Source organism: Cyprinus carpio, chromosome A16 (genome assembly GCF_018340385.1).
Source record: "Cyprinus carpio isolate SPL01 chromosome A16, ASM1834038v1, whole genome shotgun sequence".
In the NCBI taxonomy this organism is placed as follows: domain Eukaryota; kingdom Metazoa; phylum Chordata; class Actinopteri; order Cypriniformes; family Cyprinidae; genus Cyprinus; species Cyprinus carpio.
Window position 1 is genome coordinate 7,705,614 of NC_056587.1, and position 17,378 is coordinate 7,722,991.

Consider the following 17,378-nt stretch of genomic DNA (forward strand, 5'->3'; position numbering starts at 1 on the left):
GTTCGTTCATACTGGAAGAATCGAGGTTGATGTGTCATGTGGTTGTCCTCCAGGACTCTGCGTCTCTCTCGCTGCAGCTGTTCGATCCTCTGCTTCTGTACCTCTGCAGATTCAACGTTCCCTTCCTCCAATAACCTGCACACACAAACAGTCTCATATCAAACTAATTGGTCCTTGCGTAACATGACTGATGCATTGATGTCATCGTCTGGTGGCTCTGAAGGTTCTGTCTGGTCTCATTTATGTCAGAATAACTACTGTACATATGTCAAAATTACTCGTAGCATAGTTTTTCTACAATACCAGTAGTATCGTCTTACGTTGTTATGCAAGTTGCAAAATACTTACAATGGCAACAGCTCATCTCATCAATATTAATTTGATCCTAGTTATTAGTGTGCACTCAAATAACTTAATATTCATGGAATATAATTATTAATAATCACATTTTAGTTTCTTTTGAGATACTGAAACTACAAAGTATTGATAATAGTTTCTTTGGCATTGATATTATCTGATGCAATATTGTTAATTAAAATTAAAAAAATTAAAATTAATAAAATTATTTTTATTCATTGAAAAAAAAATAGAATGAAATAAATGCAGATGTGGTGTGTGGAAATTCAAAGAAATCCACGTGGTGACAGGGATTCTGAGAAAAAGTCCACGTATTCAGTTTTAGTCCATGTGTTGAGAGCTTCTAAGAAGCCCACACATGCAAATTAAATCTACGTGATGAGAGAGATTCTGAGAAGTCCACATATCCAAGATGTATTTTACTCTGAAGCCACGTATTCAAAATGTGTTCTATTCATAATGATAAGCTTCATTTCAAAAGTAAAAAAATTAATATTTCATGGTAATGATCTGTCTCATGTATATTAATAGGTTTCATTTTTATATTCAAAAATGTTTTTGGTAAACTTTGTGGTATATTTCATATGTAATTTCACAGTATTTCTAACTGCGTAGTCAGCTGAGTCTGCTTTACATAAGGAGTTAAACTGCACGTATTGTTCTTTTGTGCCAATATTTCTGAGAACTATTAGCATGATATTTTGAATCTAAAAAGAGGAAGAGGTCCAAAGTTGAGACGCTGTCTAGATTATTTTTAAAGATCGTTTTATTAATTATAGTCCAGATGATGACTTATGTCTGGAACAGTAGTATATAAGATATGCACTCTGCAAATTAGTATAGGATTGACTTTCTGAGACTCTCTGGTCTCTCTTTTCTTCAGCTCTCACTTCCTTTTTTTCCCTTTGGCTTCACTCGAAAAAACTTCTACTCAGACTTAGAACTCTTACAGGTTTTTATTCAAATTCAGATACTTTGATACTTTGATATTTTGATACTTTAATATTTTAATACTTAATACTTTGGTATTTTTGATTTAAAACAAATAACTGTTTATGTTTTACTTACAATTTTACTAATGGTTTGGTTAATACTGGATGGGTGCAATCCATCATAAATGGATTGTTATTAAAAATATACTAACATTGGATTTACATTTTCTATATTTGAAGATTGTTATTCATATCAAGAATTTTATCTCCAAGTTATGATTTGTGGTTTCTGTTCTCTATATTCTTTTTAATAAATTTACATATCGTTACACCTTGACCGTCTGACTTGGATTAGATTTTGCATCAAGATGATAAACTTTAAAAAAGAAAAATCATGAAAGTTAGAAATGTTGTCTTGGCAACTAACTGAAAAAAAAGTTTAAGTACTAAAATGACTAAAACTAAAAACTGAATTAAAAATTAATTAAAGCTAAATAGTAATATTTTGAAAAACAAAAACTAATAAATTGACAAAAGCACATCAATACCAAAACCTAAACGAAAATTAAAATTTAAAATGAAAATATAAACAAAAGATTTAAAATGAGAAATATACAACAAAAAATAAAACATTAGAAATATTAATAAATACTATAATAGTATATAAATAATATTAAATTACATTGATCTGCTTCCCATTGGAATTTCTGACTCTAGTTTCAAATAATAAATCAAGGTCAAAACAGTTTTTAATATTTAATTTAGTTTTATTTCTATTTTTTAATTTGGTAAAGTTTTCATTTATTCTATCATTGTTAATTTTAGTTTATTAAAATGTATTTAGGCCAAAGTTGCACCAACTGGAATAATTTTAAAATGTTTAACAGCATTACATTTATCAGCACAGTCCAGTGTAACTGCTATTAGCAGCATTTTCATTTTCAACTTTTGAAATATATTATGCATAAAAAGCTAAAAGTAAAATTAATTAGGATTGTTAAAAATTATATGTATATATATATATATATATATAATATTAAATGAAATCTAATTAGGTTCAATAGTTCCAATTATGTTATATAAGCTTTCATTGGACTCCAAACAATACACATGTAAGTTTTTACCTCTGGTCGAGCCGTAGTCTGCTGTCTGTGGGTGGAAGAAGTGCTTTGGTAAGAGGGTCGAGCTCATTGAGCTCCAGAGCAAACTTAGTGAAACCATAGTACTGCTCATAGTCAGGAGGCATGGGATCTGTACACATAAACATATATACAATATAACAATATAACAAATAAAGGTTGATGAAAAACTTTTCATTTAAATACATTCTGAATTATTAGGCAAATGAATAAAGAACATCTAAGCACTAGCAACTGTATCATCTGGGAAATAACATCAGCCAGCGGAAAATGTGACACATGTAAAAAAAGAGGGCAGACTGTGTGTGTGTGTGTGTGTGTGTGTTGATTCCTACTCATTCTCCAGATGCAGGTAGCAGAGGGTGGGCTGCCGTAGTACATCCCCTCGTGCCACTTCCCAAACAGCTTGTGCACGACTTTCCCTTTGTGATCTGTGACTGCTCCCTCCACCTCGTTCATGCTGGAGCTCCAGTACTTTGCCTATGAAGGACACAGACATGTTTGATCTGAGCACTCCTGAACAAAGAAGTGTGTACATATTTAAACGAGACCACCTGGGTTAATTATAGTGATACTGAGCAAATGAATGATAATACAGAATTAATTCACCATCCAGGTATCACTAATGTGGCATTATAATGAACTTTGCTATTTAACAGCAAGGTTTAGATGGAGGAGATCTCCAGCAGATGTCAGAGTCAGTCTGTCTTTCCTTAACCCCTTAGTAAAGCAAAGGGTCAGCCATTGTTCTTGAAGTCTGCTGTGTCAATTATCTCAAATGTGCACCACAGATCCCTCATTAGATGCTAAAGAATGTGGTGCACTCTGAAAGGCCAGGAAGAGTTGACTGACATGTTTTAGGTCACGTGTGACCAACACGTGTGAAGGATGTTAGACGGTGAAACATGGCAGATTTGAATCGCAATAACAACTGGTCCCATACAACTGTGTAAAGAAACCTTACGAATATGAGAAAATAAAACATTTCAGTTTGTTCTCAAAATGGACAAAAAGCAGAGGCAGCTGACCTTGATGAAGGTCACTTTACACTGGCATTTTTCACTGTTGGAGTTTTTGATGGAGATTTCGCCGTAGTGCTCGATCCAGCGCTGCCCACTCAGAATGTTGTGAATGCATGATGTCACTTTATTCCATTCATAGTGATCTCCAAAGCTGATGGTGAGAGGAAAGTGTGAGTGTGTGTCTACCGTAAATGAATATTCACTAGTACCAGCCAGGCCCATATATTGTCATTCTGAGATTACTGGTAGGTTAAAAACAATAAGTCTTAGTGCTTGGGCTGGATAACACCTGAGACATGGCTGGAGCGCAAAACTGCAGACTGGCCTGTGAGTGAATTTAATAAACAGACAAAATCTTACCCAGGGAGAACCACGTGCATTTTTCCAACAGGTACAATCTCCATGGACTTTCCCCAAAACTTATTCCTCCACCTCACGTCTAAAATCAGTCACATATAACACACTCAGCGTCATATCTGCAGACGTAAGCTGATTTGTACTGACACAGTAAGCCTGGTGTGACATTACCTTGCCAAAAGATGAAGTTTTTAGATTCGGCATGACATGCAGAAATTGGGGGGTGATGGCTGACCTGGAGGACGAAAGCAGAGGAGCTGTGAGAGCCGTACACACACATTCACATATCTGCTCACAATTACAGCTTACACAGAGCGTCCTACCTGCTCCGCCACAAAACAAAAGCCTTTGTCTGGACGATCACACTCGTAGGTCTCACCCAACACTGGATTAAAGGGTTTTCCTCCCGCTCTGTAGTAACTGGAAGCATAGCCGGACACAGCAAATGTAGCGATGTACACCTACAAACAGAACAAAGCACATTTAGTTAGTTTTGTATGTTGCCCATTTCATGAGACTCCTTATTAAAGGGATAGTAAGTTCACCCAAAAATGAAAATCTGTTAAAAATGTACTCAGCCTCAGGCCATCCAAGATGTACAGTAAATTAATTTGTTTCCACATCGGAACAGATTTGATGAAATTTAGCATTACATCACTTGCTCACCAATGGATCTTCTGCAGTGAATGGGTGCCGTCAGAATAAGAGTTCAAACATCTGATAAAACATTCACAACAATCCACAAGTAATCCACACGACTCCAGTCCATCGACTAACATCTTGTAAAATCAAAAACTGCATGTTTGTAAGAAACAAATCCATCATTAAGGCTTTTAAACTTTTAAAACGTCACTTTTGGCCAAAAATATAATCCATAATAAAGCTTCCTCCAGTAAAAATGTCCATCCCCTGTTGTCCTCTCACATCAAAATCCACCAACATATTTGTTTAGGACTGTTTTAGATTGGTTTTGCTTGTAAACAGTACTTGATCCCTGCATATTCCTCTCCGGATTCAGATTAGATGATTGGAGAAAGCAATATTATGTATAGAGGACTTGTATTTTAGCCAGAAGCAACATTTTGAATTTAAAAACGTCTTTACAAGACGTTAGTCATGTAGATTACTTGTGAATTATTGTGAATTATTGTGACTCTCATTCTGACGGCACCCATTCACTGCAGAGGATCCACTGGTGAGCAAGTGATTTAATGTTAAATTTCTCCAAATTTGTTCTGATGAAGAAACAAACTCATCTACATTTTGGGTGAATAAATTAAAATATTTTGGTGAACTGTTACTTTAAGGCTTTGTTGAAATGACTTTGTTACTGATCTGTCTGGCATTTGAAACTGAATTCACAACCCATTTTATTTACATAATTTGGCATGAAACTAAATATTCAGCAAAACATATGGTCTGGGCTTGTATTTATTTATATGGAATAGATTAGATTATGAAAAGTGTTTTAGACCTTAATGTGACTTTACATTTGATTGTGGAGGACGAGTGCTCATCTGAAACACCTCCAGCACCCGGAGGCTTTTTGACAGGCCAATGAAAGCTGAAAGTCAAGTTTACCCACGAGAGCATCTCAAAATATCCCAATAGTAACGTATTTGCTATTATTGCTGTAACCTTTCTTATATTCATCTTACCTGGCAATAAATTACTGTGATGACCAAGGAGCTCTGGTTCACCTTTTTCTTTTTTACATTTTCTTTAGTCAATCAACTGAGGGAAAATTTGGCCTATGTGACATCAGCTAAAATTGAAAATCATTTTAGAGGTGTAGAATTTTTTTTATTTGACTGAAGACAATTCCTTCTATGAAATAACAAGCAGTAATGAATGGTGCTCAATAAGACGAAGAATGTGCATTAAGTAAACAGAACAATTTTAATATGTTGACTTTAAATTCCAGCTGTCTTTGTCTCTTGTGATTTAACTTCATTAGCAATCATACTGAAAGCCACGAAGCTACTGACCTAGACATTAGTGCAATGTAAATTCAAAAGCCAAAGCTATTATTTAAACTGAGAGAGAGGATTGCTTTTTTCCTTCAGAGACTAAGAGAGTAACAATCAGTGTGTCACTGGATACAGTAGAGTGCAGCTAACTAGAGCACATTTCCAAGCAGGGAGAACATTAATCATGCTCTCATGAGTAACAGTGGATCCCATGATCTTCAGCCTGGATCAGACAGGCTTTCAAAAGAATCACTCTACTCCTAGACAATCAGATCAGGCTAATACAGTCTAATGCATGGATGTGTGTGTGTGTGTGTGTGTGTGTGTGTGTCTGTGAATTTTACAATATAAATAGCAAACAATATAATATACAATGTCATGTTAATATACCATTAATATAATATTATTGTGAAATAATACTGTAATAAAGTATATTATTGTAACATAATAACTGTTATAAAATGCCAACTTGAAGTCAGAATATGAAAGTGTGAATATCACAATACTAACAGTAAACAATATGCAATACTTAAATCATATATAATCATTTAAAAATATAAAATAGTATTATAATATTTGATTATACATAATTTGATATTTCTTTAATATTATATTATTGTAACATAATAGGGATTTAAATTGAACATGACAATATTATTAGAATATTATTAAGCAATAAGGATATATTTCTCTAATTTCTTCACTTTCATGTGATATTCTAAGGAAGTGCATTTAAACCTGAGACCATTTATTTCACATAAAGAAATAGTTATGAATTTCAGTTTTGGCCCTATTTGACAGTAGTTTTCATGCTTGCATTATTTTATTATTTATTTTATGCGGATCTTAAGCTCTCATCTCTTCCTCAGTGATGTTTTGTTATATTAGCTTTGTATGGACACGCAAATGTGAACATAAAGCGAAACCAGAACGCTTTGCATTCACAAATAGCAGTCAGAATGCCTCTTGAGAATTCATATTTGCACCAAAAATGTGCAAAAAACTTTTCTTGGCATTTCTAGCATTGACTATTCGCATTTCTTTTTATTTGAGTGTGATTAGCTCAAATAATAATGAAAGTTCATGCATGTTTGAATCCAAATACTTTACATATGAAAATAAGTTTGTGCAATTTTGTGACCTCTCCCTACCATGCGCTCAAACGGGTCCTGTGTGTGTGCAGCCTTGTCCAGCAGTTCGCTGTACTCCAGTTCCTCACACAGTCTCTGCAGTGTGTTGAGCGGCTCGTTGAGTTGAACAGGCATGGCTACTTTAGACAGGTCCTTCCCAATGTTGTTCTTCAGGATGTTCCACAGGCTGATGTTGCTGGTATTGGGACTGGGGGAGGGAAGACAACACCGCCGCTGTTCTTGAGAACCACCGTTCTCTACACAGCCTAAAAAGGAAAAAATACAAAACGCTTGCGGATCAATTCCAGCCATGTCTCTGGAAGTTTCAGTTCAGGTTTGTTAAAATTGCTTGACAGTGCTTTTTCAGAACACACCGAATCCATCATACAGCTATTAAATAGCTGTCAAATGTAGACCCTAAGAGATTCTCACTGGATCTTTGAAAAAACATTGGAATGACAGCAAAATATCAGTGACTTGAGGAAAAATGTGGCATACCCACCTGTATTGAGTCTCTCATTCTCTACCTCGTTGCTGAAGTTCTCCATAGACACGTTGTCACTGATGTCACTGATATACGAGTCATCTTCTGAAGGCTAGCAGAAAACCAGACATCATCATTACAGGTGTTTGGCTCTTTGACAATATGAATGCATCATAACTAGTCTAGTGACCATCTCCATGTGCATCTCTCTGCACCCTCTAATAAACCACATTATCAAAACGTAAAGATAGAGCAGATTTCATTGTGCTTGTGTGTCCATCACTCAAATGGAGAAGATTTTCAGGGTACAAATTCTCACAGAAGCCTAATTCTGCATTAAGTATTTTTAGAGAGAAGCAATTATCTCAATTTTCATTTTACTTCTGCTACAGGAGACGCTTGAGCAGGTCGGCCTCAATGTGAGGCAGAAAGGCAGAAATGAAGTTAGAGTGAGAAAGCAGGGATGGCAGGCAGATTGGTTCCTCTAGCTGTGGAATGTCATCCGTAGCATTTATTACATGCTTAATATAATTAGTCCCTTCCTCTGTCTCCTAATAGGGTGTTCGGTTCAGTGTCTGCCTGAGGTGAAGGAGAGTTTAAGTGTAAAAACCTTGACACTATACTATAGCCGTACTCTGTTCTACATGGATACTTCCAGTGTGTGACTCATTTTGGTCACTTTTGGTGCCCAGCTGTACCCCTACTGCGTTGACACTTTGAGCAGTGCATTTATGGGACTGAAAGTAAAGAGGGGATTTCATTCTCACCTCATTTTCCGAAGAGCTAGCTGACAGCAGCACTTCCTGTGCATCAAAGAACTCTGATAGAGACTCTGTAATGGAAGCTCTGCTCTCATTAGACGCCTGGTGAACAAGAGGACGGGAACCGTCGCAGGAGTCTTGCTTCTGTTTGAAGAAAAGTCATGGTTTCAAGTTGCATAGTGCCAAATGGGTGAACATCACACACAAAAAATAAATAATAATAATAATTTTGGATCATACTTGACCCCAAAATAAAAAAAGAAAATGACATCACATTACTAATATAATTAATTTTATAATTATATATAAAGGCTATTTTTTGAACCATTCAAATTTTTTTTTTTCAATATTTTCATGACAGTTAAGCACACTATCCTCCATAATTCTCATTACTGTTACATGCAAAAAATACTCCTAACTAATATAATACAGAAATTAATAGTCCAGTCACATTGTTTTTTTTTTAAGGTTAAAATCAGCATAAATTAACCCTCCTACTGCATTCGATTCAGCTTTATCCCGGAAGAACTTTTCAAATGGGTAATTTTTTAGGTTAAAATCAGCATAAAATATATATATGATAATATATATATATATATATATATATTATTCAGCTTTATCCCGGAAGAACTTTTCAAATGGGTAAAGAATATCAAATTGTACATGATAAATATATATATTTTATTGTTATTTTTATTATTTTTTTTGTTCTAGGACGACTTTGACTCAGGTATCAACTGTGGCTCTACACATGATATTATGATATGGCATTTCTTATTTTGTATATATATATTTAGCCTTTTCCCCATATCACACATTTAACATGGTAAACATGAATATGCATGCATAAATAAACTATGGATAGACAAAAGCTATAACAAATAAACTTGAACTATAGTCCAAAGTGAATGTAGGAATAAAATGGTAATAACACAGTAATAATCAATGCATAGAAAGAAATTCACCTCATTAGCTCATGTACAAAAGAAAAAGGATACAAGGTCTCAACAGATGAAAAAAAAAATTAACAAAAAAAAATCCAGAATGAGGGACAATATTTCTTATCAGCCCAAGACTAAGTAAAAAAAACAATCAGCAAACTAGTTTTTAATCATGACTAGTAATGAAGCAGTCAGACAAAAAGGAAAGACAGCTGGCAGAGATTTGCAAGCTAATTAGCGTAAAAGCATTATGTTGACTAGAATGTCAATTGGGGAAGTTTGTTATTGATGAAGCAATTCCACAGGAACACATCACAGATAGCATGTGAAGTGTGGGTGCTGTATATGGTTGTTATAGTGTTTGTGCAAGTGGGTTTGGGTGTAAACTGTCCAGAGACATGATTAACCTGCACTAGTGAGTCTGACTCACCTTCTCTATAAAGTATGTGTGTATTCAATTAGCATAAATCAACTTAAACCTTGGGTTTTATCCCGAGGTAACAAAAACTATTAGGTTGACAAATCTTTCTCGAATTCTTTCTACAATAATGAAATCTCCACTAGTGAATAATGAGCAATGACTAATGAAAAGTATGGTTGGTGGCAGCTGTAGAAATGATCCTGTCTTGATAATGGCACTAATGATAGCACATTTCCCAGACCCACCTGCAGGGGGCCAGGGCTGAGGTTTATATGGACAGAGGGCTCAGGGATGTGCGACTCAGCGTGAATCTTGCACAGACGCTCTTGCAGCTCAGCGTTCTGTATTACAGCCTGCAAAAGCAACCAGCAGATACTCACATGGCTTCCACACAGAGCTCCTAACTATTAAACATACTGTAAAAACTGAAAAGAAAACAGGTCATTATTTATTCTCCCTTATCTATTTTAAAGGCATACAGTGACTAGAACGTTCAAGCTAAGACAATAACTCTTGGGGGCTATTCACGCAGAACACGTTTTTCCATTCCACTGAGCTACTTTTCCATTGTTTTTATTTTTTTTTCTTTGACCACTGCACTTGTGTCTTCGAAGCATCTTGTGCATGATGTTGCATTCAAAAAATGTGGTGCTTATGATTTAAAAACTGCGTTTTGAGACTTTGCGCTTTTTCCCCTATTCTACTGCCCATGTGGTTTCCATCAAAAGTTGCGAATTTAACTTATGCGCAAAATTGGAATATCGCACAAAACATTTGCGAACAAGCACCGTTTCCATCCAACGAGTCAAAGAGAAAAAAATCATTAATTCCTGATAAACAGCCACTTTAGATCACTACGAAAAGTAAAAGAAGCTACTGAATATAATAATGTTCCTATATAATAAATTACTTGCACCTCAGAACGAGCAGACGAAACAATGAATGCAGTTATTGCTTTCAGAGGTGGATGCTGCTGTTTGGAAACGCAGCTTCAGTCGTTTAACAGTTCTGGGAGGCACTTAAACAGAAATACTTTGATGACAGTACTTTGATGACTTTGCTCGGGCATTTCCAAATTACCATAACAACATTTTAGATGCTGTGGAACAAGATCGGTCCGCTGGTTAGTCAGGATTTACCTTCCCATAGCGCAGTCACAAGACTTTTTTGATGCACTTGGAGGAATTTATTCGCAAAATGCATTTCCATCTCCTGTTATTCGCATTTACCCTTTTTCGCACAAGTCAAAAACCACCTCAAGCGAGCGTAAAAACTTTTTTTGCGAATTAAGGCATTTTTATTCAAATTCAGCATTTCCATCACTTGATTCGGATGCGATACTTCAAAATGCGCATAAAAGCAGGGTGATGGAAACCCAGCCAGTGTGAATGACCCTTAATTAGAACACATCAGAAAAACATTCTTAAATCTTGCACTTATTCAAATGCAGTGTGTGAAAAAATGTCGCAACAGTTTTGATGTTGATTACATTGTTACAATTATATACGATACTGACTATAACGGTGATAGTTAAAAAATGAAATACTAATATCCCGTTAATATTACACTTACAGTAAATAATGCAGCATGAGTAATGATTTGGTTCACTCCAAACATGGACTTGGAAACTCCAGCATAGTAGCATATCATAAAACTGAAAAACGAAGTAGAGGCAGTGTGTAGCTACTACTGCCGCACAAAATCAAGTTGGAGGAGATGACAGGCGAAGGCAAACGTATGATTCATTGGCCAAACAAAAGGAAACAAAAATAAACAAAGATGAATTTGACTGATAACTTTTCTTCCCCAAAAATTTCTATTGATACTGTAAAAAGTCCTAGCAATATGCTGTTGCATTACTTTAACTCATCAAAATGTAACCAATTTGAACCTTATTTTATAAGTTACACAATATTCAAACTGATTTTTAAGCCTGTTTAATATAATTTAAGTTAAAATGATTTGTACACCCATTTTGATAATACTTAATTAAGGCAGCAACTGAACTGAAATTTTAGTAGGTGGAATTTTTTTTCACAGTAAATTGCAGTAATATTGTTATTGTGAATTATCTTAGCCCAATAAAGGTGTAGCAGAAATCTGATAACATGACAGCCCTAATTTGAATATGTAAAAGTGAATTTGAGATTTAAACAAAATGAGAATGTGACTGAAGGTTTGATTTTCAGGTAATACTGTAACAACTTAAATTTGAATGAGGTATATGGACCTTATGTCTTTTTTAGAGCTTGACAGCCCTGATTTTTGGGTGAACTATTCCTTTAAAATAGTCTAGCAAAACAAAGTTCTAGAGTTCAAAGTTACTCGAGACTAAACGTGAACGTTAGGATGGAGCTGGACTTTGAATTTCAAACAGATTTCCCTGCAGTACCAACAGATAACAGATGTTCGTTTGGCGTTTATTCTCAGAGTGGGGTCTGCTTCACAATACTGTGACTCACTGAGGAAAATGAGTCATAATTCAGTGTTGCAGCACTCGATTTAGCACAGACTGTTTTTAGCATGCACAAATTGTTGCTGGGAGGGTCAAAGCTGTTGTTTACAAGATTCATTAGAAGCTTGACATAGTCATTATACTACAATAGCACTTCCACAGGTAATTCTCTGCACTTATTAGAAAGCACATCTAAATACTGTCTTATACTTTGGCCATTTAATGCATTGATATAAGAGCTGCATGTTTACATAAGCACCAAACAAGAGCTCTGCTTGCATGCAATGCTTCAAAGTGATACAGTATTTAGGCAAGAAACTGAATGATTGTTAGTAAATAGTGCTGAGCTTGAGGAAATGCACAGAGAGGATATGTGTGTGTTGGTGAGCGTACAGAAGCCAGGGCATTCTTCAGTCCCATGAGCTGGGCTGAGGGGGCAGGACAAGAGTCGTGCTCCAGCATCTGTTTAAGTCTCTCTTTCTCTGTCGTCAACATGCACAGGGCTGATTTCATGGTTGAATGAACTGGAAACAAACACATAAAAAAGTTAGCATTTAAGCATCATTTCAGGAATATATATAAGGACAAATCATTTAAGGATCTGGTTTTTCATGCATGATTTATTCAAACATGATTTATGAGACACAATCTGCTTGTTATTAAAGGGAATATAAATATTCATGCAATGCCTTATAATCTCTGAGTCATATGTCAGGAAGAAAAATGTGTATTTGAGTCTCCACTTTCATTATAGCAGGAGTGTGAAGGCGCTTGTATCGGGGCAAGTTTCATATGCTATTCTGGCCTCCTAAGACCAACTGCAGATGCAGATCATAAGGGTGATTTTAAAACATTGCTTTGATAGCAAGGAAACAGGAAGTATGCACAGTAAACAGTGAAAACATGCTTGAGCTTAGAACAACAAAAAAGGTTGATATTACTTAGATCTTTGCAGAAAAAGAAATAGTTGAACATGGTTTCACTAAAGTTAACTACTTCTCATATTTTTCGTACCTAAACTAAAACCTAAATGTTTTATCAGGGTAAAAAACTAAATAACTAAATAAATATATATCCTGTTTGGGAAATATTTCATATGCACAACAGTTCAAAAGTTTAGGCAATTATTTTTGAAATAAATTAATACATTTATTCAGCAAGGATGCATTAAACTGATCAGTTAAGGATGCATTAAAGTGTAATTAAAGACTTAAACTGTTACCAAATATTTCAAATAAATGCTGTTCTTGTAAACATTCGATTTATCAAAGAATCCTGACCGTTTCAACACTGATAAAATAAGAAATGTTTCTTGAGCACCAAATTATATTTGCATGAATATTATTTACATAAGCATATTAAAATGATTTCTGAAGGATCATGTGACACTGAAGATTTGAGCGATGACTGCTTTGCCATCACAAGAATACATTACATTTTAACATATACTAAAATAGCAAACAGTTATTTTAAATTGTTATAATATATCATAATGTTATTGTTTTAATCATTATGGAGTAAATAAATGCAGTCTTTGTGAGCACTGAAGACAGGGATATTTCTCTCAAGCCTTAATTGACAGCTTTAGAAAAACATCACAAAAGCACCATTAATAAACAGATATACTGTACTGTACATTAGACGTTTGATTATTTGCATGTCACTGATGTTGCCTAATTTACAATGTCCAACCACCTGCAGTAAATAGTGGATTTTCCATTTCAATTCAATTCACTAAATCCTTTGAGTGTTCCTGTGGCTCAGTGGTAGAGCATTGCGTTATCAGCGCAAAAGGTTGTGGGTTTGATTCCCAGGGAAAACATGTTAGGTAAAAAATGTTAGCCTGAATGCACTGTAAGTCGCTTTGGATAAAAGCTTCTGCTAAATGCATAAATGTGAATGGATATCAAAAGACTACCATTTGCATGAAATGCTGTGCTGGTAGTCACTACCACTTATAACTAACTTAATCAGCTAGATATACTACATTTGGTTATCAGTATTCACTAGAAATAGCATATTAATCCATAATGTAGAACAGCACCAAACCAGCAAAACACTACAGGAATTAGCATGGAAAATTCATTCTGTTCTAAGTGTTTTAGTATTTTATTCTTGCTGGTCAGCTACCGAGGTTTTAATATCGTCCGATCAAACCTTTTGACCTGTACTAAGGGACCAGCTGGGTAATTCCTCTGACAATCACAATACTGATTTTCATGAAGATAAAGTGCAAAAAACCATTTGCAATCAACATCTGTCGCATTCTCCCGAGTTTTAGCTCTTCCCTCAGCAATTTCCTCCTGATGATATGTACTTTATATGCAAATAAGACACTCTGAACCAAAAATGTAGGATTTAGGGGAGAATGATGAGGTATCGTTTGTCACACAGGATAAATGGTGCAGTATTCTAGTGATACATCACTAAAAGTAGTTTTCTTTAGCAGAACTCACGGTTGTTTGCGACACGGCAGAAGTCTTCCTGCAGTTTGGATACGTCTATAGGCGAGTCTAGAGTTTCATGGTATGTCTTCTCATTGGTCAGGTCTACTGAAGAAAGGTTGGGATTGGACGCATGGAGACGGATAGAGCCTGCTGAGATGCAGCTCGGAACTTAAAAATATTAGGAGAAAATACAAGGTCAACTGTCAGTTATGGTGCTGTTTCATTTTGGCACGAGATAAATGGCCTGGGGAAAACATGATAGGAACTTTCTCTTGCATGCAGTAAAACTAATGGTCCTTTGTGTAATATTTAAGGGACTACAAAATGAGGCGTGACTATCATTGTCATCACACTATTCATGCATGTAATACATCAGCAAATCAGCTCCATAAAACATTATGTTAACATTAAAAATGCATGGCTCTCTAGTAATTTGAAGTATTCATGAAGTGATTAATAACTGCCTTGTGAGCTACACAAAGCCTTTTTAAAGGCGGTTTTATATTTTAATATCTGCAAGTTGAAGGTCACGGATCACCTGCAGGGTTGTTTTGTTGTCTTTCCCGCAATTCTTGGGACGCCATTTTCTGGGATGTCTCTTCTCTTTTTTTGGGCTGTCGTACGTTGAGGCCTATAAAAAATTAAACATACTGAAACTCTGTATTTATTTATTTTTTTAAATCCTATCATTCCCCTAAAACATACTGAAAATGGACTTGTAACCTGAAGGTTGGGGTCTCGAGTCTCAGGTCCAGCAGGAATTGTTGGTGGGGTGAGCAAATGACCAGTGCTCTCTTCCACCTTCAATACCATGACTGAGGTGAGACCCTTGAGCAAGGCACCGAAACCCCAGCTGCTTCCCGGGTGCCGCAGCAATATGGTTGCCCATTGCTCCGAGTGTGTGTTCACGGTGTGTGTGTGTGCACTTGGATGGGTTAAATGCAGAGCACAAATTCCGAGTATGGGACACCACACTTGGCCACACGTCACTTCACTTATATATTGGTAGCATATGAGTTAGTTGCCGATAATAGAGATGATTTAATTTATCAGTATTGGATATATATTGGCTGATTCTGGAAATTTAATTGTGTGTGCTTATTTCCTCTATTTTTACATTTGATAGCTTTGCCAACTTCTAACACTCATCTAGCAAGTTCATATTTAAACACTAGTAATTTAACATCTAATATTAATTGCATTCTTTAGCAAATCTTGAAATAAATATCCATTTTCATTCTATACAATTTTGTGATGCACAAATTCACTTAATAATATAGAATATTGGCCATAACATGAAAAGAGTAAAAAGCAAAATGAGGAAGAATTCTGTAACAATAAGAGGATTAATGCTCAGCATCTTAAAGGACACGTTTGCTGATTTTTAACCAGCTTTGTATTGTTACAATATCAGCAGTATATGTAAATGAACAATGTGTACTCTCTCCATGTTACTTGCACCCAGATCTCTCAGCTTGTTTGTCGGCCAGATGACACAAAACAAAAACCCAAACTAGACGAGGACAACATTTACATTCATAGCAGCCAAAGTAAACAGCAGTTGTAATAAAATAAGGTGGCCCATTTGGCAGACGAATGGACAGCTTTCTGAATTATAGCTCATCTGTAACAGCGGTTATGTGGAATAATTTGAACATGACTATCCTTGTGAAATTGTGCTATCAACTGAATGACTGTTTGTCAGTTGGGCTGTAGGCAAGAACATTAACAGCATCCACAGGCACAGCTGGACCACTGCCTGAGGAACTAAGACTGGCCTTTTGTGAAGGCAGTTTTAAAGTTTTTGTCTCAATTTTATCTTTAGCTCCTTGCATTCTTTCTTAAAATGTAGACAACAGGTTAAGTAAAAAGATGAATAAGCAATATAGCACATAAATTTAGCAAAATGCTCCTCTTTAAAGTATTTTTTTCTAGCTGACTAATGAGTTTATGGATGCCGAATGGTTATTCTGAGGTAAATGTTTGTTATGTTGCATTGTTTACAAGGTTTACACATTTTCCGCAGTTTGAAACACTGAATGAGCGGTTACATGAGACATTTTAGTAAGATTTACTGTATCTTATAATAAACCTTTTGATGTCCATTCATGTTTATCTTGTACTATATAAGTAAAGAGAAAGATATGATGGGTTCACATGCCGCTTGAACTGAGGGGCAAAAGCGAGCACTCATGCCACATTAAAGAGCACAAAAACGGTATGTTTGAATTTAGTTATGAATTTGTCAAAATTTTTACGATGATTCTTTGTTGATTAAAAGGTAACAGAGCATAAAGCTTATTGTGATTATTGGACAGCAAGTGCGCTACAAATATTATGAAGTTCAGCAATTTAAAGAACTCAAGAAGCCATATCTTCTTGTAATGACAAGAAGCTATATCAGTATCGATTATAAACAAGAATTGTTAATGATATTGTTAATATTGTTAATATCCACGCAGCTGACAGTAGCTTAAGTTGTGCACAAAATAGACTGCTTTTCTGCACTTTTACTTTGCACGGTGTGCCGTCAACGCTGTTTTTTTTCCACTAAAACTTTGACACATCGTCTCAGGTTATTATGTCAACATAACAAAAGATGTGATCACCAAACAAGCAGGAAAAAAGGCATAACATGCAAATTTTAAAGTCATGGAAATTTATATAGTCACCAGTGGCAATCTCAGAAAAACTTCACTCGCAAATTAATATTAAAACAAATGCGACTGTTTTGGCCGCAGCCTGGAGCCCTGTCTGATATATGGCTAAATTATTCATTTTTAGCAAAAAAGTAAAATAAATTGTAATTACTTTTATAATACTGTTATGATTTTGTGTGTGTGTGACATGTAACCTGCAGAGCGTTGATGGCAGGGGCGGAGTAGGTGCGGTGTAACACCTCCATACTTCTCAACAAGTGATTCAGTTCTAGCAGCTGAGCCTCACATACTGAGAGTTCTGA

General features: G+C 35.5%; 1 protein-coding gene across 2 annotated transcripts in view; it reads right to left on the reverse strand.

Annotated features, from left to right (window-relative positions):
- The window catches only part of LOC109049881 (oxysterol-binding protein-related protein 3-like), a 33,190-nt gene that overhangs the window by 1,036 nt on the left and 14,776 nt on the right, over window positions 1-17,378 (reverse strand). The window contains exons 7-21 of one of the 2 annotated variants that reach the window (XM_042772347.1): window positions 17,271-17,374; window positions 14,955-15,047; window positions 14,426-14,585; window positions 12,363-12,493; window positions 9,760-9,867; window positions 8,159-8,296; window positions 7,410-7,503; window positions 6,929-7,173; window positions 4,131-4,268; window positions 3,979-4,042; window positions 3,811-3,889; window positions 3,457-3,601; window positions 2,764-2,908; window positions 2,414-2,540; window positions 13-135 (exon numbers count right to left, since the gene is read on the reverse strand). In XM_042772347.1, the coding sequence (XP_042628281.1) occupies window positions 13-135; window positions 2,414-2,540; window positions 2,764-2,908; window positions 3,457-3,601; window positions 3,811-3,889; window positions 3,979-4,042; window positions 4,131-4,268; window positions 6,929-7,173; window positions 7,410-7,503; window positions 8,159-8,296; window positions 9,760-9,867; window positions 12,363-12,493; window positions 14,426-14,585; window positions 14,955-15,047; window positions 17,271-17,374 (1,894 nt within the window). The remainder of the gene's footprint in view (window positions 1-12; window positions 136-2,413; window positions 2,541-2,763; window positions 2,909-3,456; window positions 3,602-3,810; window positions 3,890-3,978; window positions 4,043-4,130; window positions 4,269-6,928; window positions 7,174-7,409; window positions 7,504-8,158; window positions 8,297-9,759; window positions 9,868-12,362; window positions 12,494-14,425; window positions 14,586-14,954; window positions 15,048-17,270; window positions 17,375-17,378) is intronic. The other variant, XM_042772348.1, reaches the window with a different exon arrangement.